This window comes from Hippocampus bargibanti, linkage group LG01 (genome assembly GCF_051943395.1).
Source record: "Hippocampus bargibanti isolate YZ-2025 linkage group LG01, ASM5194339v1, whole genome shotgun sequence".
NCBI classification, from domain to species: domain Eukaryota; kingdom Metazoa; phylum Chordata; class Actinopteri; order Syngnathiformes; family Syngnathidae; genus Hippocampus; species Hippocampus bargibanti.
Window position 1 is genome coordinate 37,384,416 of NC_142734.1, and position 26,315 is coordinate 37,410,730.

General features: G+C 43.9%; 2 protein-coding genes and 1 long non-coding RNA gene across 10 annotated transcripts; 2 read left to right on the plus strand and 1 right to left on the minus strand.

Annotated features, from left to right (window-relative positions):
• Positions 1-140: 140 nt before the first annotated feature.
• LOC148904182 (uncharacterized) lies at positions 141-5,764 on the plus strand. Of its 2 annotated transcripts, XM_089015260.1 has the most exons (3): positions 141-510; positions 606-877; positions 1,328-5,764. In XM_089015260.1, the coding sequence occupies exon 3, from the start codon at positions 3,301-3,303 to the stop codon at positions 5,221-5,223; it is 1,923 nt and encodes a 640-aa protein (XP_088871386.1). In that variant the 5' UTR covers positions 141-510; positions 606-877; positions 1,328-3,300; the 3' UTR covers positions 5,224-5,764. The 2 variants fall into 2 exon arrangements, with proteins under 2 accessions (XP_088871386.1, XP_088871377.1); XM_089015251.1 differs by having other exon boundaries at positions 141-877.
• Positions 5,765-8,159: 2,395 nt separating this feature from the next.
• Positions 8,160-26,174, minus strand: LOC148904183 (cryptochrome-1-like). 2 transcript variants are annotated; one of them, XM_089015271.1, is made up of 14 exons: positions 26,005-26,173; positions 23,629-23,792; positions 20,099-20,207; positions 19,897-20,039; positions 19,079-19,263; positions 17,486-17,574; positions 16,594-16,734; positions 15,432-15,743; positions 14,975-15,126; positions 13,618-13,820; positions 13,097-13,207; positions 12,918-13,028; positions 11,370-11,491; positions 8,160-10,332 (listed from the first exon to the last, which is right to left on the minus strand). In XM_089015271.1, exons 2-14 carry the CDS (start codon positions 23,784-23,786, stop codon positions 10,324-10,326), a joined length of 1,845 nt encoding a protein of 614 aa, XP_088871397.1. In that variant the 5' UTR covers positions 23,787-23,792; positions 26,005-26,173; the 3' UTR covers positions 8,160-10,323. The 2 variants fall into 2 exon arrangements, with proteins under 2 accessions (XP_088871397.1, XP_088871406.1); XM_089015280.1 differs by lacking the exon at positions 12,918-13,028 and having other exon boundaries at positions 26,005-26,174.
• On the plus strand, positions 15,015-25,954 carry LOC148904184 (uncharacterized). 6 transcript variants are annotated; one of them, XR_016117482.1, is made up of 7 exons: positions 15,015-15,151; positions 16,606-16,800; positions 19,083-19,227; positions 20,682-20,823; positions 22,370-22,385; positions 22,460-22,507; positions 24,085-25,954. It is a non-coding gene; the product is annotated as an uncharacterized LOC148904184 (long non-coding RNA). The 6 variants fall into 6 exon arrangements; XR_016117480.1 differs by having other exon boundaries at positions 22,370-22,507; XR_016117481.1 differs by lacking the exon at positions 24,085-25,954 and having other exon boundaries at positions 22,460-23,622.
• Positions 26,175-26,315: the final 141 nt, after the last annotated feature.

A 26,315-nucleotide genomic window follows, 5' to 3' on the forward strand; every position in this document is an offset into this window, starting at 1 on the left:
CATGTCAGTTCTTCTGATTAAAAAACATTGTTATGGCGGTCACTTGACCAATTAGAATTCAATCCAAACTCAGCATTTGACAACGTGCGTGTAGATGTAAAAAAAAAAGGCGTGACTCTGAAAGGCTCTTTTTGATTCTAATGATGCTTCATCATTTCTGCACAAATGTTGGAACGGCAATTGTTAAGCAATTGGTTGACTGCATTATTTTTAGGGATCATGAAAGTTACACTTTTTTTCAAAGGGCTTTTCCTGGGATACGTCGATCGCGATCTACTGGTCGTAAAAAAAAAAAAAAACATTTGTCAGCCTGTCAAACGTCCCGTCACTTGATTGACATACAGGGCAACCATTCAGATGACAACTAAATTTTGACCTTTAGGTCGCCGCGCATGCGTAAACAACGGCGCTAAGCGCAGCAAAATGTACAAACTCGTCAGCGAATTACCTCCGATTTTAAGACCTTGCTAAAACATATGGTGATCAAAATGAGTGAGAAAGCTGGACCAAGTAAGAAGGCAAAAACATATTACTTTCAGACGGAATGGGAGGTGGACTTTTTCTTCACGATGTCATTTTCAAAATGCATATTGCCGTGCGTGCAGGCGGACTTCTTGAATTACCGTCGCATAATCCACCAACTATGCTCAACGTGAGGAAATGTGCGACCTCCTTGACTGCATTATTCGGCTCCGCTTATTTATGCGAGGCGAGTCAGCCTTTTCCTGCATGAAGATCATTAAGTGCAAATAGCGTTCCACTACGACTGATGAACATTCGGAAATGTGCTTGAGGCTTGCTGTCAGTCAGCATCTCCTGTCCGGACTCTGCATCCCTGGCTGATTCGATTCACTGCAAGTCATCAAAGTAAACTCAGGTAATTACAAATAATGTTAATAGTTATTTATTATGTTATGTTGATGTAGTTATGATGTGTGTTGTGCAATATTGGCTTATTCGGTTACGCAAGCTACATCAACATACATTGTACATACAAAGAATCCTTAACACACTTGAAAATAATTATGTTTTGCATTGTTGTAGTGGGGAGATCATTTTGACTTGGTTGTTTTTATAAGTAGCTCGTATGCTGAAAAAGCGTGAGCACCCCTGCTCTAAATTGTTCAATGTCACTTTTATGAGTACAGCATTAATATTCACCAAAACCGCAGTTTAGTCAGGAATCTTCTGGGACGTGAAGTTAGCACACAGTTAGAAAAGTTACAACAATGCGGTGTCTTTTGCTCCTCAACGAATATGGTCACGCGTGGTCTTTGAAACAAAGTTGAGTGACATCACAGAGCGCACTGATTCTTTTGTCATATAGCAAGAGCGACGCCATCCAGCGAGCTGTTAGTGATTGATGGACATTGCGCCAGATTACAATCTTGTCTCCGGCGGTCGCCATCGTGAAACCGCCGCAGCCATGACGGATTCCCCGGCACTTTCACCGAGCGCGGAGGGCACGTCCCCAATGCAAGAGAAATTGGCAAGAAGCATTGTGAGCTCGCTGATAATGACGCTCGTCCAGCGCTTCCCCAAGAAAGTCAGGAAGTCGATTGAGCAATACGATTTGCAGCTGATCATCGGATGGATCTACCGTAAAGTTATGAAGGAAGTCAGCCTGGAACCTCTGGCCGCTATGGACATGGTTGCCTACAATAAATTCATCAAGATCCTGATTGAGGACCTCTTCCAGCAGTATCACTCACACGAGAAGCTTTTGGAAGCTCTCATCTCAGATGAGCCGTCTTTTGACGACGTCGTGTCCAGTCACTTGAGCAAAAATCTGGAGATGCTCAGCCGCGTTTCGGAGATGAGCTCCATGAAGAGGTTCTTTTTAGCCATCGGCAAAGCTTTATTCAGGCCAACCACTCCATCTCTGGGACTGCAAAGCGTCTCATAATTGTTGTATGACACTGCGGTTCTGTGCTGATGCAAATGTTTTTTTGCACTCATATTAAATGCTGTCAGCTTTGAACCATTTTGGGGGTTTTCTCAGTATTTTGACCACCTGACTCCTTTTTTAATCTGAAAAACTCACTAACAATATTGGATCTGTGAATGAATGGACATGTAGAAAGGGAATCAGTTTGCGATGGAAAGGACATAAACATTTAACTCCTCCCGGAACCGACACATTTTGCCGGCATTGAAAATGGTTATTTGCCCAGGAGAGTTAGTTTAGCGCACCGTTGCCCGATGGGCAAGTTGGAGCATAAATAGTGTTGGCAGAGAGAGAAAGCCATTGGCAACAATTTCGATTGCTCCAATCTCTAAAAACAGCACACACATGTAAAGTGAGCAGTCCTACAGATTTGGGAGAAAATAACATGTTTGCACATTTTTACAGGTGGGGAGTTCTCTGCTCGCTTCCTGTTAAAAATTGCATGCCCACCTAAAATGTACAATGGATCCAAGAGCAAAATTCATCCATTTCCACATTTTCTCATTGGAGTAAACACTACCGTATTTTCCGGAGTATAAGGTGCACCAAAAGCCTTCCTTTTCTTCAAAAGAAGACCCTGCGCCTTACACAGCATGCATGGCCTTATATGTGAAGTAATATTGAGACACAACAGATTTAGCAGCCACGATTCCATTTGCCCCTGTCGAAAAAGTAGTGCGCGGTTCATCCTGGGATATATAAAACGTAAGCCCAGCCTCTGGTGTAGTGCCTCATAATGAGGTGTGCCTTATATACAGTATGATGAAAACTTTTTCAAAACATGTCACTTATTGAAGGTGTGCCCCTTATCAGTGCAAAAAGTAAACAAATACCCCATTCACACCGGATCATAGGGTAGTTAACATAAAACAGCCTGGTTATCCCGCCACGTGGATTTCCGCACACCGAACTTGCACAAACATGCACAGGTATTCCATTGTGGCAAGTGACGACGGTATCGCAAAAGGGAAAGGTAAACAGAAAGATCACATCAGCAAAACCTTCAGTTTCTTGAAGAGCAAAATCGTCACTTTGCCAATGAGGGGAACACAGAGATAAGCATAACCCATTGACTTAATGCGCCTTGTGGTAGGCTACCACAATTTATCGCTATCTTTTGGCTGCTGCAGAAAGTGGACGGGAGCTGTTTGCATGATGAAAGGTCTCCTTTCAAGGTCGACCGATGTCATCACTGTCATGCAAGGGGGGCCGCGTCACATCACAAGCTCATCCTTTGTCATAGAGCTTGACGGAAAATTTGCCAGGAAAGATGTCATGCCCCGCCCGGTCTGTCACGATCAATTTTCCGTTGTTTCAATGTGGAAATAAATGGGACGCAGCGGGCCAGCACAATGCATTCAGATATTTCAGTGGAAAGGGAGAGGCTCCTGCCAATTGTGTCGAAATATTTTGAAAACATCTCACCGGCCCAGTGGTGCCTGCTGTCCGAGGGGCATTTTGACTCCAAAACGGGAGCCACGCTGGCGGACATGTGTACAGAGATGACCCAAAAGCTCTCCACCGATGCCTTGAAAATCATGATCCCGATGTTCCTGGGGCGGGTCGGTGACACAAAGGTTGACGCTTTGACTCCGGTCCTGGAGGGGGCGACAAACAGTGCCTTTGCTTCAGCGCTAAGTATCCCGTTACAACGGTGTGACTCCGCCAGCAAACTAGACTCGCTCTTAACGGATGAGGTTTCCAAAAGGGTAAATCGTACCTTGGCATCAGCTACAAACCAGGACGCTCAACAGCTCGTACCCCTCATGTACATACCTGGAACCTTTACCAATCTCAACGTACTTTACCAGATGGTGCGTCTTGCTTGCAACGCATTGTGGACATACCTTGGTCACGTTGAGTCAAGAACTCGGTGTTTCGGAGCATGCTGGCGTCAACCGTTAGGTCACACGCACCATGGCCACATCCAGGCGACAGAGATTGAGGAACATCAGAATTCTAAATCACCCTGCGGCACCAAATCAAACATCAGTGTCGATGAGACAACGGAAGCAGTCACCAAAATCCTCCGCAAATGGTCAGATTGCAATAATCCTGAACCTGCGGACGTCCCACTTGAAACTCCGCCGGATGTTCAAGGCACCGCGTCTGACATTGTCACCACGATTGTTGGCGATCTTCACTATGCCTCAGATGCGGACAGTAACAGCAGCAGGCCAGTGACTCCTCATTTTGATCTGAGGTTGATTGAGAAGACGTTGACCAACTTTTTTTCCACGCATATACAAATAAGCCCACGCAAGAAGAGCTTTATCGAGTTCTCAAAAATAAGATTTGACAAAATGATGGATGACGTGGTCAGTGAGGGACTGTGCAAAGACTCCGAGTACGTGTTGACTTTCCCTTACCTCCCCGACGGTGTCCGCGCAGTTGATCCTGAGGTGTCCCCACAAGGCTCCATCAGTACTTTCAGTTTTGAGGGAATACAAGGCGACGTAGAGGTCTTGTACAACAATTTTGCCATGGCAGGAAAAAAAACATCCGAAAGCCACGGCACCATTGATGATGAGATTACACAGTTCTCGAAAAAGCTGAGGGATAAAGTCTATCACCACATTCAGGTAAACCAGACGACCTCTGCAGACACAGATGCCACGCACGGGCGTAGAAACCGCAAAAAACGCCACCCTGATGTTCTGTTTAACATCGTGGACGATTCCGTGGGGAAGTTTCTGCAGCAGATGCTCCTTTGGATGGAGATGGAGTCTCGAAAGATGAAGGCCAGGACCAACGAAGTATGCGGTGCCTTAAACGATATCGATATGCTCATGTCTTCACTTGAGAGTACAGACGAAAGGAACTCCAATTTTCAGCCGGAAGCGCAGTCTCACCCGGAATCCGTTACCGTCACACCAGCCATGCTAGAGAAGCTGGCTCGGAGTCTCATAAGCATGGTAATCCTGACGCTGGTGAACCAGTTCCCAATGAAAGTGAAGAAGTCAATGGGACAATGTGAAGTGCAGGTGATCATCGCTAAGGTTTATCAGGAAGTTTTGAACAAAGTCAATCTGGAATCGCTCGCCGCCATGGACATGGTCACCTACACTCAATTCATCCAGGCCGTGATCAAGGACCTCTCCCATCAGTATCATTCTAAGAAGCTCTTGGAAACGTTCAAATCAAATTCTGATTCGTTTCGAGATGCCGTGTTGAAACATCTCATGAACAACCTCAACGCTTACAAAGATGGCGTTGGTGGGAGCAAAATAAAAAGATTCTTTGCAGTTTTATTGAAACCTTTTACACCGTCGTAACGCTTGGACCACAATCGTCGGAGTTGTTCAACAAACTTCATCATCCCCTTTTAAAACATGTAACTGATCTCCAAAGGGGGTTTATGGTGTGAGTTACGTGCGTGGACTTGAGTTCCAGCTGTGTAAGTCACAGTTGAAGAAATTGTCAGATAGAAAAAGGACCATATGAAGAAGATGTTTTGAAACCAAATCCAGTTCATGTTTGAACCTTTTTCCTGTCAGACTGCTCGGTACTTGTAGGGTACTGCAAATGCTCACCTCCCGATGGGAGGGAGCCCGTTGAGGTCAATGTGACTCGTCCATGGTTGTTGTGCAACAGGTGTGTCACGGGTGTCGGGAGGTGCCAGGCTAGCTGGTAATGTTTGCTTGCTAATAATATTTGCCTATCGCTCCCCACAAAGAGCAGCGTATACGCACCATGTCCTTCCGCATTTCTTCTTCAGGCCCGACCAAGAACAATTTACCAGATGTGTTTTTTCTCTCTTAAGCATGCTTTCTATTTTAAAGGCAACTTAACCCAACGTACACTACCCACAAAAAGTGTCAAATGTTGCCTCTTTGAAAAGACTTGCAATGGTGGATGATTGTTTAAATAATCATTGTAATTAATTCAGGACATTATTGGTCTGTTGATGGCTCAACAGACCAATAACAGAATTTTGCCATGAAGTTCCTTGATAGGGAAATTGTGCAAAAAGTATTGAGACCATGACAATTCTAGAGTATTCACCTGGAAGACATGAGCTGAACAGTTGGACAATGACAATTCTAGAGTATTCACCTGGAAGACATGAGCGGACATATTCAGCTCATCCCAAAATGTAACTCAAAATCCCAATTACGCTCACTTCAAATGAGTCATAGTCACCAACGCCAAAATCACACATCATCTGATGAATGTCAGGAAAATGACAACACGACCTTGATATCAGCATTGTTTGTCAGCGGCAAAAGTTCAACTGATGGTGATAGCCATCTGGAGAAGCCAAAAAGTACATCTTTTGATACACTGTATGTGCTGTACTCACCAGAGTTGAGCTTGCAGTCGTGTTCATGTCGCAATAGATTGCAACCTTCAAAAAAGTCAAGCCGCTGAGCTGTACAAAGTCAATGGTTGAGTGATGCTGCATGAAATACACTGCCATCCACAGGTGACTTTCTGAGCTTCCATAATCCACAGCGTGATACATAACAACGACTTAGTCATCATTTTCATCCTCTCATTGACGTTGGAGGAGATAATTCCTCCGAGTGGCTAAATCCCATGTCTTCTTGCCGTTTGGTTTTATTCACATACTGAAGCTCTAAATCAGGTTCTGAGTTCCTTGGTCTCACCTCAAGACCTGAATGGGTGGCGGGGGGTTTCTCTCACCGATGTTAGAGTCATCAAAGAAGTGTGAAGAGAAACCCGCTCCCACAGAGATTGATTGACCGGCAATCAATGTGCACTGTATTGTATTGTATTCTGCAATTTACAATCGTGGTTGCTTTGAGATCTATTTTTCAATTGTCAATGGCGAGGATGCCCCTTATTTCTGCCCGGTGCGTGGCTTGAAAATATAGAGGAATGTCCTTTCATCGATTTGTTTGACAATTTTCTTTGGCCCTCATTTGGGTTGTGGCAGAGTCGGAGCCTATTCCTGCAGATTTTCGGTAATACATGTAAGACAGGTTGCTAGTCAATGGCGGGCATCTATCGAAAAACATCCCCTCACATTTAGCTATCATTTCATAAATAACGCTTATTTACATCATCGATTAATTTAACATGTGTTTAAAAAAAAAAAGGAAAAACAAGCACGGGAAGAAGATGCAGCTGAAATTGGGATCTGAATAACAAAACCTGTGAGGCAGCGGTACAAGTACGACATAAGACAAGACTCTTCTTGTTAATGAAGACTGAAGAATGAAAAAAAACACATTAAAACTGATAGGATGTTTTCATGAATAAAATTACATAAAAATGTAACTAGTTTCCTTTATATTTTAAAGTGCTTTTTGAGATTGTTTATTTTTTGTTGTCTGAATGATTTACCCTCTACATAAATTGATTTTGTATACAGCAGTGTTTGTTTGAAAGTGCTCTGTAAATACAGTCAAAGTGGTATGATTCCGGTGTTTGCGATATGAGTCACACCTAGCAACGCTATTGTTTGCAGGCAAACAGCCAGAGGCTTTTTTCCCGTGTGTGTGTGTGTGTGTGTGTGTGTGTGTGTGTGTGTGTGTGTGTGTGTGTGTGTGTGTGTGTGTGTCAGGAATTCCAGGTCATAATGAGGGATTCACCCGTCTTCCCCTGGGAATTTACAAGTGAAAACCGGGAAGTTCTTATCCACCGCGGAGCTATAACAAATAATAAACATGAGCTCATCAATTTTGGGCAAGATGTACAAGAACATTGTTTTTTTCTCCAAAATAAAATGCCACTAGAAAAAGTGTCATTCCAAGAACTGGTTTTAAGAAAATCGCAGATGGTGCAAACATTTCTAAAAAGGATTCAACGTCAAAACAATTTTTATTTGCTGCCATGATAGCGATCCATTCCAGACAAACAAGGCGTTTTACATCACAAAACAGGACAGAGAACAAGCACCAGTTTACAGACGCAGAGGATGGCATCGGTGGAGGAATTTCGCGCCACGTGGCAGCCCATTTTGGGCGAGACACCGAGACAACCGGTGATATGAAGTGGACGCGTATGTTATTCCTCCACCTCCACCGTTGTCTGATACTGGGCAGCGGGATGACAAGAAAAAACATTGACTTTCTCCTCGATTAAAGCGACAACATCTGTTGAAATTCTCAAGAAAACAAAGAATTATGATACAGATAGTACACAAGAGTTGGACAACCCGCGCTTCCTCCGCCCGCCCCAACCCCCAACGGCTCTAGAAGTCGCAACATGATCTGCTGCTGCCCCAATCTGCATTTTATTTGGGGGGGGGGGGGGGGATACAACTGAAAAAGTGGGAGCCCAGTGGTCAAGTGCTTAGCACGCTGGCTTCGTAGTGCAGAGGTTATGAGTTCAAGACCCGGCCCGGCCTCCCTGTGTGGAGTTTGCATGCTTTCCCCGGGCCCGCGTGGGTTTTCTCCGGGTCCTACGGTTTCCTCCCGCATTCCCCAAAAATGCACGGAAGGCCGATTGAACACTAAATTGTCCCAAGGTGTGAGTTTGGATGGTTGTTTGTCTGGCAACTAATTCTGGGTGTCCCCCGCCAAGTGCCAAAACATGGAATGGATAGACTGCAGCACCCCAAGCAAGCCCTAATGAGGATGGAAGCGGCCCGGAAAATGGATGGATGGACAACTGAAAAAACCTGACGTGAAGATGCAGGGTATTCTGTGGTGAACATCTTGGATAACTGAGGATATGATTTATGTAACATGATCGTATTTCTAGTTTAGCGACAAAAACAATGTGGTTTCAAAACTAAGATTGTGCACGATGAGGAAAAGACTTGATTGGAGGAACACAATAAGACTTACAATGTGTGTCACGATGGCCTCCGGAGTATTGTTCCTTCACACTGGAGCTGATCCAAATGCAAGTCTGGTGCATGTTCTGCCCAGCAAGTTTGATTGGAGGTGCTGGCCTATGTATGAATCCAATGTATCCCCCAGCCCAGGTGACTGCAGATTGGGGCTTCGAGCACACTTGTTGAAACGTCATTTTGAATGATCACGAAGCGTGTTTTGTGTGGCAAAAAAAACCTTCAGCTTGCATTAAACACGGCAGGGGAAAAAACGCGCACATCCTTGGGTTCGATTCCGAACCACAGCAGCGGACTTTCCGATGTATTCACAAAGTCAGCCAAGGTTGTTCTCGGTTGGATTCTGGCATCATTCCAAACGGGTCATCAATAGTCCCACCTTGCAGCACTGTTGCGGTTCTTTCTCGGGAGGCTGGACTGGCTTGTTGTGAGGAATGTTTGTTTCGAGCAAAACGTGTCTTGATTTTTCTCTTTTTGTTTTGGTTGTTTTATACGAAAGAGTAGAAAAAAAGGGAACATTGGAGATGTTCCTTGTCCTTGAAAACATCCTAACAAGCGGGGGTGCGTGGACAATTTGCTGATGTTGAAAATGATGCACAGGCTCAAGTTTTCGCTGGTCTTCACAATGGTGAAGTGACAATGTCGGTCGGGGAACCACTCAGTTGGAAATGTGAAAGATCGTCAAAATAGTCACTGGACAAAAAAGTAACATCACTGGGAGTTGGCAAAAGATCATTGCTTTTTCAAAGGGGCTTCTATTTACAGTTGTCTATCAATAAGTCTTATTTCTCAATGGATCAGATGAGCCAAAGTACATTGTCCTATGGAAGCCAATGCTGCTTGTAGCTGCCAAGACGATCTTAAACGTCAACACAATTCAACGGCATTGATTCTAAATAGACTGGTTTTACTTTCAACACCTGGCCTGACAATGGCAGGGCTGGCAAACCCTTTTTTGTCTCAGGCTGCATTCTATTCTTCCTTGGAGGACCCATTACGATCGTGAATATACTGTGTAAAATGACTGCCATATCAAGGTATGATTACTTCACGAAACAAATTGATGGATAACTTCTTTAGAAATCCGAAAGGAGTCAAAAAGTGATTATCTCGCGTTGTTTTGCATTTCTTTTAAAAGAAGAACGCTACAAAGTACACTTGCAGTATACCAGTGTTATTACACCAGTAAAGACAATTTGGCTTTGTCTTACCGTAACACCACAACGTGTTACGTGTTTAATGGTTAACTGTTTTTTTAAAAATAAAATTCCTAGCATGAACTATGCATGAAAAAGTATTTAATGTCAATAAATATGGATGTGGAGCAGCAAAAAATGGTGACTTGGTTCTCCCATAAATGAAGACATTTATGGGCCCATTTGCTTGGGTTGTCTTTTCTTTTTCTCTCTTTTTGCTGAACTTTTCTTGAGAATAAATAAATAAAGTAGGTGCGTTTTGTGTGTTGCTATTTTTTTTGTGGGTTTGAAAATGACTGAGGTTGAAGTCGCCAGACTCCCTTGGAAAATCACATTTTCCCCTTTGTGACTTTTAGACTTGATTTAGAATGTGCGTTGGAGCGGACCACGGTCGACTTGTTCTTGTGCGACGTCCTTCAGGTGCTCTGCACACAAAGCAACACGAGGAACATTGCAAGACTCAAAAAGGCATTGTTCGAGCCATCTACTGATGCAAGAGGCAAAGACTGGAGCGGCTCGCCATTCACTCGTTTGCTGCCATTCCCAAATTTATTCCGATTTTGCGGAGTGCCGATAAAGCACTGGTCAGACCTCTGGCAAGGTTTTTTCACTTGCACAAGGAGGCAGCATTTGCCTTTTGTCCATGTTAGCGCTTTGTTACAGCTTCAGCTGTTGTTAAAGCGCTACATAAATCAATCAATATGTACGTATCCAATTGTAGTTTGTACAGCCGCCCCCATTTCAAGTTTAGATACCTCCAGAGCATTATAACTTAGCAATCAACTCTTTCTTCCTGATAAAAGAAGAGAGTCTAAGGTTTCTAACGCTGCATTGAATGTTGATGGAGTCCTAAAATTCAATATGCTGCAATTTGAGTGACAAAAACCCTGGCACCGGATTGAACACATTTTTGCACATCGTCTGGCAGTGAATGAGTTCAAATGTTAAGCACATTTTTGCGGCTGCATATTGTTCAGTATCTGTTTCTTAATCATTGCACATGATCGTTGTCATCGCGTGATGATTAGCATGAATTCTTAGTCGTATAATTGAGCAAATGTGCGCGTGGATGAAACTCTTTCCTTTGACTTCTGGATTCCATGAGTGAACATCCCCACAATTTTGCATCGTTAGTGTTTTGGATCTTTCACGATGAGCAACGGGACATTTGCCGAGAAAGCCCACTCGCTCCCAAAAGCGGTCGGTGGCCTGGCCGTAAATATTTGGTGGCACGGCAACAACCGCAGCCCCTTACAAATACTCTGTGTATTCAAAATATTCAAGCCGTGCTTTTGTGTGTGTGCGTAATGGTTGGAACAACGTGCTTGTTGCTTTGAAGAAGAATGTACGCATCAAGAGGAAATGTGAGGAAGAAACCTTCATTTAACTAACTACCCGCCAATCAATGTTGAGTCACATGTGGCAAACGTTGAAAAGCCTTAAAAGGAGTCTGGCAACGGACCTGTGCACTGCGCCGTTGCATCTTATGGCCTGAGCAAGATGACGGATCTTCCTCCCCCGAAGCTTCACGTTCCGTTTCTCGTTGGCGTTTTCCTGTGATGCCGCCTCTGATGTGAGCCAGTCCTAAAACAACAAAAAAGGTTTGACAGCGTGACCCTCGACAAAGTCATTTCCATAAATTCCAATGTGTTTCCAACCATCTTGAGAAATACGCTCAGGGAAAGAACCAAATGGGAAAATGATGAAAACAATACATGGCAATGACTGTCAACAAATATCAGGTCAAAATAATTTGGCTCGATGGATATTTTATTGCTCCTCCTGCTCCGTACGAAGTCATTGGACCGCGGCAATACGAACGGAACATATTATGGCACGTTCTTCTTTTCCTTTGGGCTTTTCCCTTCACGGCGAATCATTGTCCTCCATCTAAGCCGGTTTTGTTTTTGCGCATCCTCTTCTCTCACACCAGCTACCTTCATGTCCTCTTTGACAACGCCCATAAAGCTCCTCTTGGGTCTTCTTCTCGGTCTCCTGCCTGGCGGGTCAAGGCTCGGCATCCTTCTCCCGATATAGTCACTCTCTGTCCTCTGGACATGTCCAAACCGTCTCAGTCTGACTTTCTCTGCAAAGCCTCGAATATGAGTTGTCCCTCTAATGTACTCCTTCCTGATCCTATCCAACGTGGTCACTCCCAACGACGACCTCAACATCTTCAGCTCTGCTTGCTGTCTTTTCTTTCTTCAGTGGCACCGTCCCCAGTCCAAACATCATGGCTGCTCTCACCTTTCCTTTTATCCCAGCCGAACGCCTTCTATCGCACATTACATCTGACATTTTTCTCCAGGCGTTGCAGCCTGCTTGGACACGCTTCTTCACCTCTTTTCCACACTCTCCATTGCTGTGGACAGTTGAAGCCCAGTACAACTTAAAATCTTCCACCTTCTTTATCGCTCCCCCCGTAGCCCACCCTCTCATTCGCACACATCTATACCGTCTTGCTGCCACTGATCTTCATTCCTCTCCATTCCGGGGCATACCTCCACCTCTCCAGTTTCTCCCCCACCTGTTCCCTGCTCTCACTCTCTGGCACGTTAATATCTCCTTAAAGTATTTGAGTCCCAAGTGAGGGTTTTCAGTCAGTGCCATCCCAAACTCACGGTACGGTCGGCTATTGGTGACAGTCGTGTTGTTTTCCGCCACTGCACGGTCACCTGCAGGACAATGTCCGAGGTCAAACATCCGACTGGCACGTCAAGATACGTGCTTGTTGAAGAAATGTTTTTTCTTTGCAGCTTTTTTACATTTTGCTTTGCTGAAGTACTACAGAGCCCATTCAGAAACATTTCTATCAGAACGTTTACACTCATATTTATCACATAAAAAGTGACTGCGCAGAAGACTGGAATATACTGGAATATGATCTTATATCCGTTCACCACAACGCTTTAATATGAAGTTACAGTATGTTTTGTGTTTTTTTTTTTTTTTTAACGTTGAGCATTTAATCCATCGTTAAATCAGAAATGGATCCGATCAAATGACCCACCGTGCTTGTGCTGCGGGACCATTGGCGGCAGCATTCCTCGGCCTGACTGTTCCTCGCTGTCAAAATTGAGGAGAATGCTCCCGCTGCCGTTACTTGTAGCGACCGAGCCACCTGACATTCCAGACACTCAAATGACACCACAGAAGAAGAGCGTACGGGTGGGCGTACCGTACACTTACTGTGGGGGGCGTTGTTATTGTTGCTGGTCCCTGGCTGTTGTTCTCCAGGTGAGTAGGCCAACATTCCTCCATTTCCGTTGCCGTTGGTGGATGGTACAGATGCCAGCAGCCCTGAAGGATACAAATAAATATGTGGAATTGAACTACGAGAGTGGGTGTAAATGGTATTAAGATACTGCTGAGGCAAACCAAAAGCAGAGTGATATCATCTCTGACAATCAGATAGACCTGAGAGTTTAAAAATAGTGAGTTGACTTGTGGTCAAATGGAGCAATCTTTTTGCCACAATTTCGATATGGGCAATGAATCTTGAGTACCCGACGGTGAGAAAGTACACTGAATGCACCACGTTGTTTGCTCCAGCAAGCAATGTGGTGCCATCCTTGTAATTCTGCTTTCTCTGAACATGCGTTGGGCACAAACTAACATGAACTATCGACAGTGAGATTCCATGAAATAACATGCACCTTTCTATGCTTTGTTTTGAAGGTATGATTATTCGTCACATGACGTGTCCTTACCCAGTCCCCTGTATCGGCTCAGCTGCTGGTAGATCTGCTTCATTCTCTCGATGTTGAGCCGGCTCGCCTCGGCATGATGCACCATGGGTTTCGGGTAGTGCGTGCCGATGACGCACTTGGCGGCCGCTTGCACCGACTCGGGTGCATTCCAAGGGTCGTAGATGAACTTGGCAGGGAAAGCTCGGAGGACAGGCAAGTAACGTCTGCGAGCGAGAGACACACACACTAGATATACATTGCTTACACACACACACACACAATATTGAATGAGACAGATAATATTTTGATGCCGGACCGGACTCCCGTTTTTATTATTTCCCCTCATCTCTTCACGGAAATCTTAATCAGCGATAGACGAACATCATCGCGTCAGTCCTAAATCACCGTATTTTTCGGTGTATAAGGCGCACCCCTAATGAATGGTGGATTGTCAAACTGTTTCCATTTATAAGGCGCATCGGAGTATAGGGCGCACCTTCTTCAATGAATGAAAAAAGTTTTCCAAAAAGACAGACATAAACAAATACGTGAAAGCGTTCCAAATGTAAAGCACGCCATATTATAAGGCGCTGCAGCAGAGGCCGGGGTTACGCACTACTTCTTCTACTGAGGAAAACGGAGTCCGTTGACAGTTGTTGCGAGGCGAGATCTGGTTTGGCTCAACATTACTTCACGTATTAGGCGCACCTGTGTCAAAAACGCAGGGTCATCTTTTGATCCCCTCTCTCTCCCGGCAAATGTGCGTTTTCATGTTTATTGTGTTTGTGAAGTCATTATACGTGCCTTGCACGCTGGCTCCGAGAGGACAGTCAGTTCATCTGCGCTGTATGTCATGCATATTAGCATCTTTGACAATAAAGCTGACTTTGACTTTGAAGAAAATCAAGGTTTTTGGTTGCGCCTTATACACCGGATAATATGGTAATACAAAATAGTATTGAAGCTTTTCGGCCCAAGTGCTCATATATTGGAATCGCAAATGACAATGTATTCTCAATTGCTTTATACTTTTTAAATGAATCTCAAAAGCCACCTATTTAAAATTGCATTTTCTGTGTAATTGTATTTCATTTATTGCATTCTATTTGTGATTGTAATTTATTTATTATAGTACCTATGCTTGTCTGTGACTGTAAAGAGTCCTTGAGAGCTTTGAAAGGTGCTTAAAATGTAATGTATTATTGTTATTATAAATATCAAATGGAAAAATGGGCAAATAATTTCCTGTTATTTAAAGGAAGAAAAAAAAAATCAAATTCCAACATAAAATAATTGGTCTGCAGGAAGAATGTATGAATCTCACTCAATGTTTGACTTGTTGCTCACATCGACGACCTGTTCCGAGAGAGGTACCCACCTGATGAAGTCCCCATTAGGGTCGGTGCGCCGTCCAAAGCCCACAGGACAGTAACAGTGGAAGAACTGCTGGAAAAAGGAACTACAGGACAGCCACATCCAACTGCCCGCATTCACACTCCAGTCGGCGTCGAGAAGCAGCTCCTCAAAGACCTGCGGCAGGCACCACAAACTCAACGTAGGTTCGCTATGCGCCGAGCAAGAGCTGATCAAAGTTGCTCTTGTCATCTAGTGGCGTGACATAGGCCTTCGTCATTCCCACAGACTGATTGGGGATCTGTGTGAAGTCCTGAAAGGTTGTCTCTTTTTTTTTTTTTAATCGAAAAACGCGCAACGTATTTCGACCCGACGCGATAAAATGAAGCAAAGGTATTCTTACATTTTGGCATTGAATGATTTAAGGAGCCTTCACTTGTACTCTAACTGTCAATGGGATCTAATATCCAATGATAGTTTACCTTCATCCCTTCCTCCCAGCTAATCCATAAGTCACCTCTAGTGAGGAAGCATGCCACGGCATGGCGAGCCAGATGATGGATCCAGCCTTCTTGCCTCAACTGAGTCATGATGGCATCGATCCAGGGGAAACCCGTCTTGGCCTCGGCCCACTTGGCGAGCGCCTCGGGGTTTTTGTCCCAGGGAATGCGAACGCAGATGGGGTTCCCCTCCATTTTGTCAAAGCGCGGATTGTTGGTGGCCGCGGTGTAGAAGAACTCTCTCCACAGTAGCTGTCCGTAAAGCGAGAGAGGAGGGGAACTGTTCTTTTTGACCTGAGAAGAAAATGTTGGACGCAGAGTTGAAGCAGAAGAACGTTTGCAACAAATAAAGACAAGTCTCCCAGCAAAACCATCACCGGTATAGAATCTTGGTTAACTCGATGTCACTATTATTCTCTCCACTATTATTTATTTTTGCTAAGTGTACACTAAATCTCAATGAAACATTTTGAACCGTCATACAGGTGTCAAAACGTTAACCAGTGCTAGTTGTGCATTTCAATGTGAGTACTCCTGCAATTTCCTGCTTCATGGAGCACAAGAAAATAGGACACACAATTTGGAGACAAAAACATCTTCTGGGCTCAATTTTTATGTTGATTAAAATTCATTGACATATGCTAATTCCAAAATCACCGTCAGATAAACCCCCGATTGTAAGATTACATCAAGAAGAGCTGATTAGGATTGGACTCCTTTTCAACTATGTGGCAACTTCCCTGTCCAGTTACATTTGAGAAAGTATTGGTCGGTCAATACCTGCAAACAGAAACATATTGTAGTATAAGGATGAACTTAACTTTGTAACCATACGTACACATTTTATTTGATGAAACTCCAACCCTTGACTGACCAGTTTGGATTCCACACCCAAAAATAACGTCTAGAAATAGTTATCACATCGAAATCAACATTGTTTACCCTAATGTAGAGGGGGCAAGTCTGATTCTGAAGCGATTCCAATTGTATAGCTAAGTGCAAAATCTCTCTATTCCCTGAGCTGCACTACAATTGAAATCCACCGCCACCTTTTGCTCTCAAACGTTCTGAACCATCGAGAGGAGTTTTGATCAGCAATGGAAACAAAAAAAGAAGTCTTCTGATGTCAGTGATGACTGCCCACCTTGCGGTACAGGTCCGTGAGCTTGAAGTAGAAAAGGCGACAAGACAGGCAGCCAAAGCGCAGGTATGGACTGAGGCCTGTTGGGCTGGCCAGCAGTGAGTTGGCGTTCATTCTCGGACGCTCAAAGTTTGCCACCCACGCCTGGAAGGTGCACAAGGAGAGGAGAACAGGGGAGGGGAGGTGCAGAGCATCCCACAACAACCAACGGTAAGGCAATGTCCACTCGTGCACGGGTTGTTTTTTTTTTTTGTTACTTAGTTTGCCCGCCACTCAATCAAAATGCAGATTAATAGGTGGCCTCACAACCCATCAAGGTGCATTACAAAATATTGAAAAACAAATCTGGCTGTTTATTGACTTTTGGGTAATTGAATGCAAAAAAGCACCAACAATTTGGTTCACAAAAAAGACTATCCATTTAAACTGTGGACCATTTATCCCCAGGCTAACTTTGGGCGAGAGGCAGGGTACAGTGCCCTGAAATTTCAGTGTCAACAACATTTTTTTTTTGGTTATTGTATTTTTAAAAATGGCCGTGTTTGTGGACATGGCATGACGCAGCATTCCAGAAAATGGGGGGAAAAAACTAATGGAAACTCTGGTACGGAAAAATGCAATGAAACGCCAATCCAAGCAGGACTCGGTTATATACATACAGCTGGCCCAAGCAGGCATGTTTACAGATTGAATAAAAATAACCAACTACAAAGAATGATTTGTGTATGTGTGCATGCGCGGACGGACGGACGGACGGACGGACGTGGGTATGTCCCACTTGCCACTTTTCTGGAATGCAGTGTTAGTCTTTGAGGGTGCTCAGATAAGTCTGCCTCATCCGCATCACAATTACAAATGAACATCAATTAAAAAAAAAGCAGAGTGATATACTCACTTTTCTTTCTAAATGTCGTTCTATCCTGGTCAAAGCCTCCGTCTCTCCTCCTGGCCAGACACCCGTAGGCAGGCCGTCGATGTCAAAGCCTGAAAAAAACCAAAAACAAAATGAAACGCATGAAATTGTGTGTCCAAACTACACAATTGTACACAATAGTGCTCTCAGCACGGATACACTGTTTGCAATTGATCCAGGTGCGAGCGGCAGATGGCTTCCTCGTGTCAATATGGTCTGACAGAAGCTAGCAGCTTGACTTTTGAAGGGTAATTTAGGAGACAAACAGCCTGACCTCTGCTCGCAAAGACTTAGGAACCTGAAATATACTGTACTAACACTACACGAAGAGTGAAAGACTGGCCCGCGTGCAAGCGGCAGAAGGCTGCAGGTAAGCCTTTGCTCTGGAGCTAAACCATCTGTGAATGGAAAGCAGTCGTCTGGATGGAAGCTCATAGCAATTAACCCAATCGGCAGATTTAGACCAGCAAGGGCTTTAAATACAAGAAGAAGAAAAAAAGTAGCGTGTCAGGTGCATGATGTTTAGCTACCCCAAAAGAACGTCCATCTCTTTCTTTGCTATTGCTTATCCTGTTCTGGGTCACGGGTGGCATGGAGCACGTTCCACTGACTGACTGCAATTTCTCAATGGACAACTTTGCTAAACTGGTATTTCAATTGAGATACACACAGAAAGGTTATATTTATTTATTTATAAAGGGTCAAAGTTAGAACTATCTAAATTCAAAAACCTGTCATATGAAAAATGCATTGAAAATTTGAATCCATGAATTCAAATGTAAGAAGAAGCTCTCGTCACCACACATAGTGTGTGACCTTTGAAGGTTCACTGCATTTCATCTCATTGAAACAGACAACAACAGATATGACAATAAGATGTGTCGTGGCCTAAACGTCTGTGTAAGCTCTCAGTCGTACAGGAGTGGTCCATCGATGAGAAGGTTTCTTCAGCCGTCATCTGTACAAAAGTGAAGGTTTCGGACGTTTCGCCTCCTATCCAGGAGGCTTCGTCAGCGAACTAAAGTAAAGAAAATCTTTAGTTCGCTGACGAAGCCTCCTGGATAGGAGGCGAAACGTCCGAAACCTTCACTTTTGTACAGATGACGGCTGAAGAAACCTTCTCATCGTCGTGGCCTAAAGTGGACAGTCATCATCCACCCCACCCACCATATCATGGTTCGTGTAGCGTATTTTCTGGTGCACCCAAATGTCTTCAAAAGATCACCCCGCGACTTTTACGCAGGTGTGTAAAGTCATATTGAGCCACAACAAGTTTTGCAACTACTGTCGGCAGCCACGGCCTCCATTTCCCCCTGTCGAAAAAGTAGCCGTAAGCCATCCTCCATTGCAGTTCCTTATAACGTGGGTCTACCTTATATTTGGAAATCTTTGATATAGTATTGATATATTATCTTTGAGAAACGTTTTTCGTTCACTGACGGTGCGCTCTATACTCCTGTGCATCTTATATATGCAAAAACGTTTGAAAATACACCGTTGGCATTGTATTTTGTTTTCTGTTTTGATAAAAATGTCGTTACTTATTGGGATGGCGATTCTCATGTTGTATCTCACCAAGCTCCTCCAGGGACGGGACCCCATATTTGTCTCCGTGGTCCTCCAAGATGGGGGTGATGCAGTCGGCCATGAGGCTGTCTGACAAAGTCTCCGCAGGCATCGCTGGAGGATCCAGGCGACTGATCAGTGTCTGGAAACGCTTGTAGGTAAGAGGGGGTTGGCCACTGTTGAGCTCTATAATCCTGGCGGGATCGAGGAAGAGACCCTCGCTCACTTCACTTGTACATGGCCGCACAAGATGCCGCTCGCTGTGGTGACGCGTTTCCTGCAGTTTGGCCTGTTGTTTTTACGGCGGCGGTTCGATGATTTGTACATGTAAAACTCACTCGTACTCTTTGGCATTTAACTCACGCAGCATGATTCCGACTTGACCTTGCTTTCACACCCTGGTGCTTTCTACTATCTTTGTGACTGCTTTATTTCCTGTATCTGATAGCTGTCCATGTTAAGCGCTTTGTTACAGCTTACCGTATTGTATTGTATGATTGCTAATACTATGATTGAGGAGCATTTGGACTGGGAATCATATCGGACGGAACTTGATTTTGTTCCTTGCTTTTTTTAAGATGAGGTTGAACGTGTTGATTTTAAAACAACTTGATGAGGTGAGAAAAAACATTTGAAAATGACAATATTTTTAGAGGGGCTCTATTTTCTTAGACTTGCACTCATCATGAACATATTGGCCGAGTGTTGAGTTGTTTCGACATGCCTCTCAAAATAGCACTGTTGCCAATGGCAAAAGGTAACAAACGTCAAGAAGTTCATAATCGTGAGGTTTCGAATGACGGCCCAGTGTCCGGTTTACAACATACTTGTCCAGGTCATAGAGAGTGTGTGAGATCTTGACGATGACCTCCACTCCTGCTTCCATTGCCAGTTTCTTGATGGCAGCGTCTCTCTCCTTTCCAAAAGGCTCGGAGTCATACTCAAAGGTCAACCTCGAGATCTTCCACTCCTGGTGGAGACGCATCGATACTTACAGGTCTTCACTTTGACATTATGGGAGAGCCTCACCTTAAAGAGACGCGGGAAGACATTGGCCGGTTGGCCCCTGATGACAAAAAGGCGGGAGTTGAGCTTCCGAAGATTGGCATCCAGATCCTCCAAACATTGGAGAAGGAATCTGACAGACAGGGAAAATAAATAAATAAACGGGTTGAATTGAAAGCCAGAATAAAATCAAGCACTAGTCCAGAGTAATTAAGAACAAAGTCCTCTCTAACATGAAAACAGGTGACAGACTCAAGACCATCTTAGGGCCACTACGGGAGTCAAGTCTTTGTTTGGGTTGAGTTCAACGTTGTTGCTTCCTTTACTTATCTAGTCAATTGGTTGGTAGGATTCCACTTAAACAACCCAATTAACAAAGTACATACTCAAAAAAAAAAAAACAATCCTTCCTCAAATGTAAAGTCTTTCCATGTTGTCATAGTGGGCCGGCCTTCTTGGAAATTCAGTGGCACCTTACGTTGATGACATTATCAGCGTCCGCCTCCACACGCAACACCTCAGCTTTTAGCACTCGGATCCATGAACAAGTGTTTGGACGAGAGCACTCTTGCTTATAGTTTTTGACAGTTCATTGAATTTGTTTCAGGTCGCATGTTTGACCTACAAACCAGAGCGACGTCAGCGGTCTCGACTGATTCTGATCTGATGAGGATCAAGCAGAGTGGCCCGGCAGTCCATGTCCGTCAGCCTGTCCCTGAGGGGAGACACTGTCAATCTCAACCAATGAGGTGAGATATTGACGTTCTGCTGCAAAGAAGAAAATCTCACTTTCTGCAGACATGTTCGCGGTCTCCGATTCTGGACTCTCTAACGTAGTAAGCCATAGCAGATTTCTGCTGCTTGGCTACTGGTACGGAGCCAATTTACCGATTCCTGCAGGCCAGTCGAGAAATGACAAATTCCAAAATGAAAAAGCATTGCCCACAAAAGCAACTTTGAGGCCAACCTCATCATCGCTCAATAACCGCATCGAAGCACTCTGGTAAATCCCGGTTAGCGTGTCCTGACATCTATCTGTCAGACATATACGCGACTCAAAAGACCTCACGTTGAGGATGTCATGATATCCTTGCACCTCAGTCAGAGTCACCCTATTTTGAATACCTTCCATCACTCGATCTAATAACTCAGCAATTTATTCAAAAAAAATGCAGCGCCACAATCAAATGCAGTACATTGCATTTTTACATTACATTTTTTCTTTCAATGAAACGAAACCGAGATGATCCCTTTTCATGTAGTCTGTAAACTCAACTGTACTGGTAATTCAAACCAACTACATTTTGTAATTGCATACAAAATAAAAATACAAACCAATTGCATTTGGATATTATGGATTCACGTAAGAGTACGCGGTCTTGGCGCACAACCGCAAGGCTGCGTGAGAGTGGATAACTCGCCACTTTTTGCCTTTCGATTATTTTGTACCTCACAAGCCACTTCCTGTTAATGTTAGTAGTATTTACCTTTGTGTGTGTGCTTGAACTGCATCATCAAACTGCGGCCCTTATACAACTGTTCTGTCCTACATCTGTTGCAATTTCACTTAAGTTTCCATCAAACAATACAGGCCCTCTTTTCAGCCTAGTAACCTCATTGCCTGTGCACAGGTGTCCAATCTCCGAATCGCTTTGTATCTCTAATAATACGTATTGACAAGTGGGGTGATTAATTTACTTATGAATTACTGAGGCCGGTCGGACGCCAAGCCATCGTGCTTAAAGTATCTCAGAGTTGATGCCGAGTAGCTCATTTTTATTTAGAGTTTTTTTTTTACATCTTGTTCAGCTCTCCAAAAGATTAGATTTCCACAATTGTTAAAATGAAGGACTCTTCGATCAAATAGCCTTCATAATATTGGGTCTAGTCAAGGGGTACGCCCCAGACTGGTCGCCAGCCATTCACGGGGCATTCACACTAATGGACCAGAAGAGCGCTCTCCAACATCACGGAATGGTTTCATGTCAGACAGTATTTTCAGAGACCGGACACGAGCGTGTGTCAGACGAATACGGCAACATGAAGATGAAATCCAAACTGTGGTACTTTTGAAACTTCATAACAAACGCGAATGACACAAGGAACATCATATCAGGACGCATCACTCTCTGGTCGCAATAGCGACGTTTAAAAGTGCCTTCAAAATAAAACACAATGACAGAAAATGATGTCCAGTGGGCTTAGTGCAAACATTCTTTTGAATGCAGATGAGATCATGTACAGACTCAAGATGATTACATGATGTTTGATGTACGCTGTTGTACATTTTGGCAGATGACAAAGTGACGGGGTAAGTGTGGCGAGCGAGTGAGCGAGCGAGCGAGCGCAAGCGCACTTCCCCTTGAACGTCATTTTTGCCTGCAGCCTTTTCCAGCCAGTGCATTTGCCAGCTCGTGGAGTGCCTCGCCACAAGTAGGTCACGATCACGTAACCGCTGCTTGGCACACTAACCTACATCTGCTTCCCCACTTTTTCGACAATAAGGGAAAAGTATTGATGAGGGATATTTTATTTGAATATGGAATTTCTCGTATGATTTCCTCCTAGTTACTTACATTTTTGTTTTAAGTCATTCACCGCCATTCGCGAATTCATTCGGGAATTGAAAATAGGACAAAGAGCCCCGTTCCAGAATTTCTTTGGATTTTTCTTCTTTTCTTGCTGGGGTCCCGATAAAGCGCTGGCCATTTCTTCTTTCTTTTCCCTTCCACAAGAGGGCAGCATTTCACTTTTTTGCCATACTCGCGCTTTGTCCCACCTTCAGCTGTTGTAAAAGTGCTATATAAGTCAATATGGATGTATGGGATTGTATTTTGGACGGCCGCCCTCAATTCAAGCTCATATAACTCCGGATCCATTATAATATAGGAATTAACTCTGTTTTTCTGATGCAAGAAAAATGTCTGAGGTTTCTTACGCTGCATTGAATGTTTATGTCGTCCTAAAACTCAATATTCTGTGGGTCCTGGAATTCGAGTGACAATGACAAAAACCCTGGCACTGGATTGGACACATTTTTGCACAGCGTCTGCCAGTGAATGAGTTATTAACAAGATGTATAATTTGGGAGTTAACCGTATGTATAGCCTGCCATATAGCATAACCGCACTAGTCATCTATAAATATGTTCGGAAAACAAGAACAAATATATATGCATATAGTTTTTTTCTTACACTTAACGAGACGTGTAAGCAAAAGTGAAGAAAAATGGTAGAACGGGCCATGACATCCTCACCTGAAAGGGAACGTTGATTCGATGACCTTGGTTGCAATGTGCCAACACATCTGCAACATTTGAGCCAATGTTCTTTTTTGGTGTTTGAATGTGCAGGTTTCACTGTGTCTGCATGTTAGTCATCTAAAATGAACTTTTATCTAGATTTGGTAAAGACTGCTTTTTTTTTCTCTCAATATACTTTGTTTGCCATTATTTTATATGAAAACCCCCACCTCCTCCCAAATCTATTCTTGCTAATGTAAGGATATACAGTATAAAAACACCAGGTAAAAAAAAAAAAAAAAAAAAAGCTTACCTCCACCTGTTGACCCCAACATTGGATGAACCTGCAAACCAAGGGTCCAAGAAATAGACACAGCGCAGCGTGGCCGCCCCCCGGACTGCCTCCTTGAGCGCTGGGTTGTCATGAAGGCGGAGGCCCTTCCGGAACCAGTGGATGGAATTGGGGGCCATCTTTGTCTGACGAGACAAAGACGAATCAATCAATTGTGTCTTTCTCGCTGCAACAACATCCGGTAGCATCGCTGAAAATGGACAAAACTGATGAAGAACAACATCACAGAGTTGGAGAGAGAGAGAAAAGAAAAGAAAAGAAATACTACTAGCCACAATTGCGCAGCCATATTGTTCAGTGAAAATCGCATCCATGCTCTCATTCACGGCTATCACTCATTTCATCTCAGATGGTACAATCACCGAAATGTGATCTGAAGTGTTCCCTAAATTGAGTACACCATGCGTGACATTGCAGAAACACGTCCATCATCCACAAGCTGTCCGTCCACATGTGGATGATGTCGTCGGCCGTGAATGGGATGTGCAATCAAAGACTACCTTATACACCAGAGTGCTCATCCCATAGTGAGCCTACCACCTATGACAGAAACGGGTGCGCCATCAAAAATATTGGACTTTTTTTTCTGACAACTCATCTTGTCCGGTCAAAGTAAGAAGCGAGCCTTCAACCTGCTTGTTCAACGTTAAATATATTGTCAGTATAATTGTCAGGGTCAGCTGTGAGCCCCTTCTTATTCGCCATGGTGACGGACAGGCTGACAGATGATGTTAGACAAGAATCTCCTTGGAACATGATGTTTGCAGATGACATTGTGATCTGTAGCAAGAACAGGGAACGGGTGGTCAAATTTAAAAACAAAAGCCTGTCGTGGCAAAATTGTATTGTATTTTTTTATTTATTTATCTATTTATTCATCTATATGTAACAGAGTTGTGCACTAAGATTATTAAATGATGACGGAAATGACGCAGCGGCGCACAGTGTGGCACCAAGTCCCGCCCATAGTTTCCGGAACAATCTTGACGAGACGTATGGTGAGTCGCATTTCTCTGACGGTCTGGATTAACGCGCGCATTTTCATGACAATATCTTGTTTTGTTTCCCCTTTTGTACTGTCTACTGTTATCTAATTAATTCCCTGATTCCTTTTGAGTGCAGATTACTTTTTGAGTCATTATTTAAATCACGTTTTGTCGAGTGGAACTTTGAAGCACATTTGCTTCGTAGTGCTTTTCTGTTGCGCAGTTAATCACCAGACGAAACCCGTGCGACTTCACCCATCCCTTCTGCCATACTGTGTTGCAGGTAATAATTGTTTCATTTCGTTTTTATTGTACAATGCAATACAGTATTTCGTTTCTTGCGTCGTGTTTCATTTGGCCGTGAGTGTTGGTGGCGGGTTGAACTGCGCCGCCATTACGGAGCGCGCGTCCTGCCGACGTCTCTGCCTGTGATGCGTTCAGAGACATCGTGTAAATACGATGAACTTGTGTTGTATTCTTTTTTCTGTAAATAACCACTATACGATCGCACCTTGTTCATTCTCTGTATTGTTAACCACAATGTTTTGCATATGCAGAACAATCTGGACGAGACTTATGTTAATCACCAGACGAAACCCATGCCACTTCACCCATCCCTTCTGCCATACTGTGTTGCAGAAATAAAAGAAATAAAAAGACACATTTCCACGCGTCTGGTCTTATTAAGACGGCATCATCGTGGAGATGAAGACAGTAACTGTTGTGACACCTGTACACACATATATCCATGTATTTATCTATTTATTTACTTTTCGTTAAAAAAATATGTTTTGATGTTTTGGGACATACAAAGCTATTTCTAATTAACATTTGCAGAGCTATTTTTCACGTTTCCAGGAGGGACGGTGTTATTTGTAGTAAATGAATGACAGCAATAACAATCCAATTCGACAGCTAGAAACTCTCCAAGTTTTTGTTGAAGGTGCCTCTCGAGTTTTGTCCATCCGACGGAACAACAGACGACGACGTAGTGTACATACTGTACGTGCACACACACATTTGTTCTTCGTGGCTGTTTTGACGCAAATGCCATCAACTTCCCACAGAGGGAAACTAGGTCACGCATCCGTAGTGCATAGAAACCGAGAGTAAATTCACAATTTTAACATTAAACCAAGACCATTCTGTCAACTATGCGCGCCAATGGGATCATTTGCAAGAACAAAAAAGAAATAAATAAAATGACGTTCGGTCCAAGTTGCTCAGACAGCAACACAAGAAAGCGGGTCAGAGAAGCAGGCTTTATGTAACCGGTGGCGCTGTTTTTCAAAGTAAAAGGCAATAGCGTCTAGAAAGCAAATAGTTTCAGCCTCCAAAATAGCAGCCTTACCTCGCGGTAGTGGCCCGCAGATGATGTCTTAGGTCAGACCCGCTGAAATGAGCATTCTTCCCTCCTGTACGCGCAGGTTGCCGTCCGCCACTTCGGCTTGATCGGCAGAATGAACGTCGTCTCCTCTCCGGTGGCCGAAGCTCATTGCGCTTCGCTCGCTTTCATAACACTTTTCCCAAATGCGCATGCGTCGGATCCAAATCGCCTCCTTTGCGTGGCGCTCGTGTTCTCCTGACCTCTGGAAGACCGTTAGCGAGCCAAGAAAAGATTGAGATCCACAGTTGGAAATGCCCAATGAGCTGACGCTAATC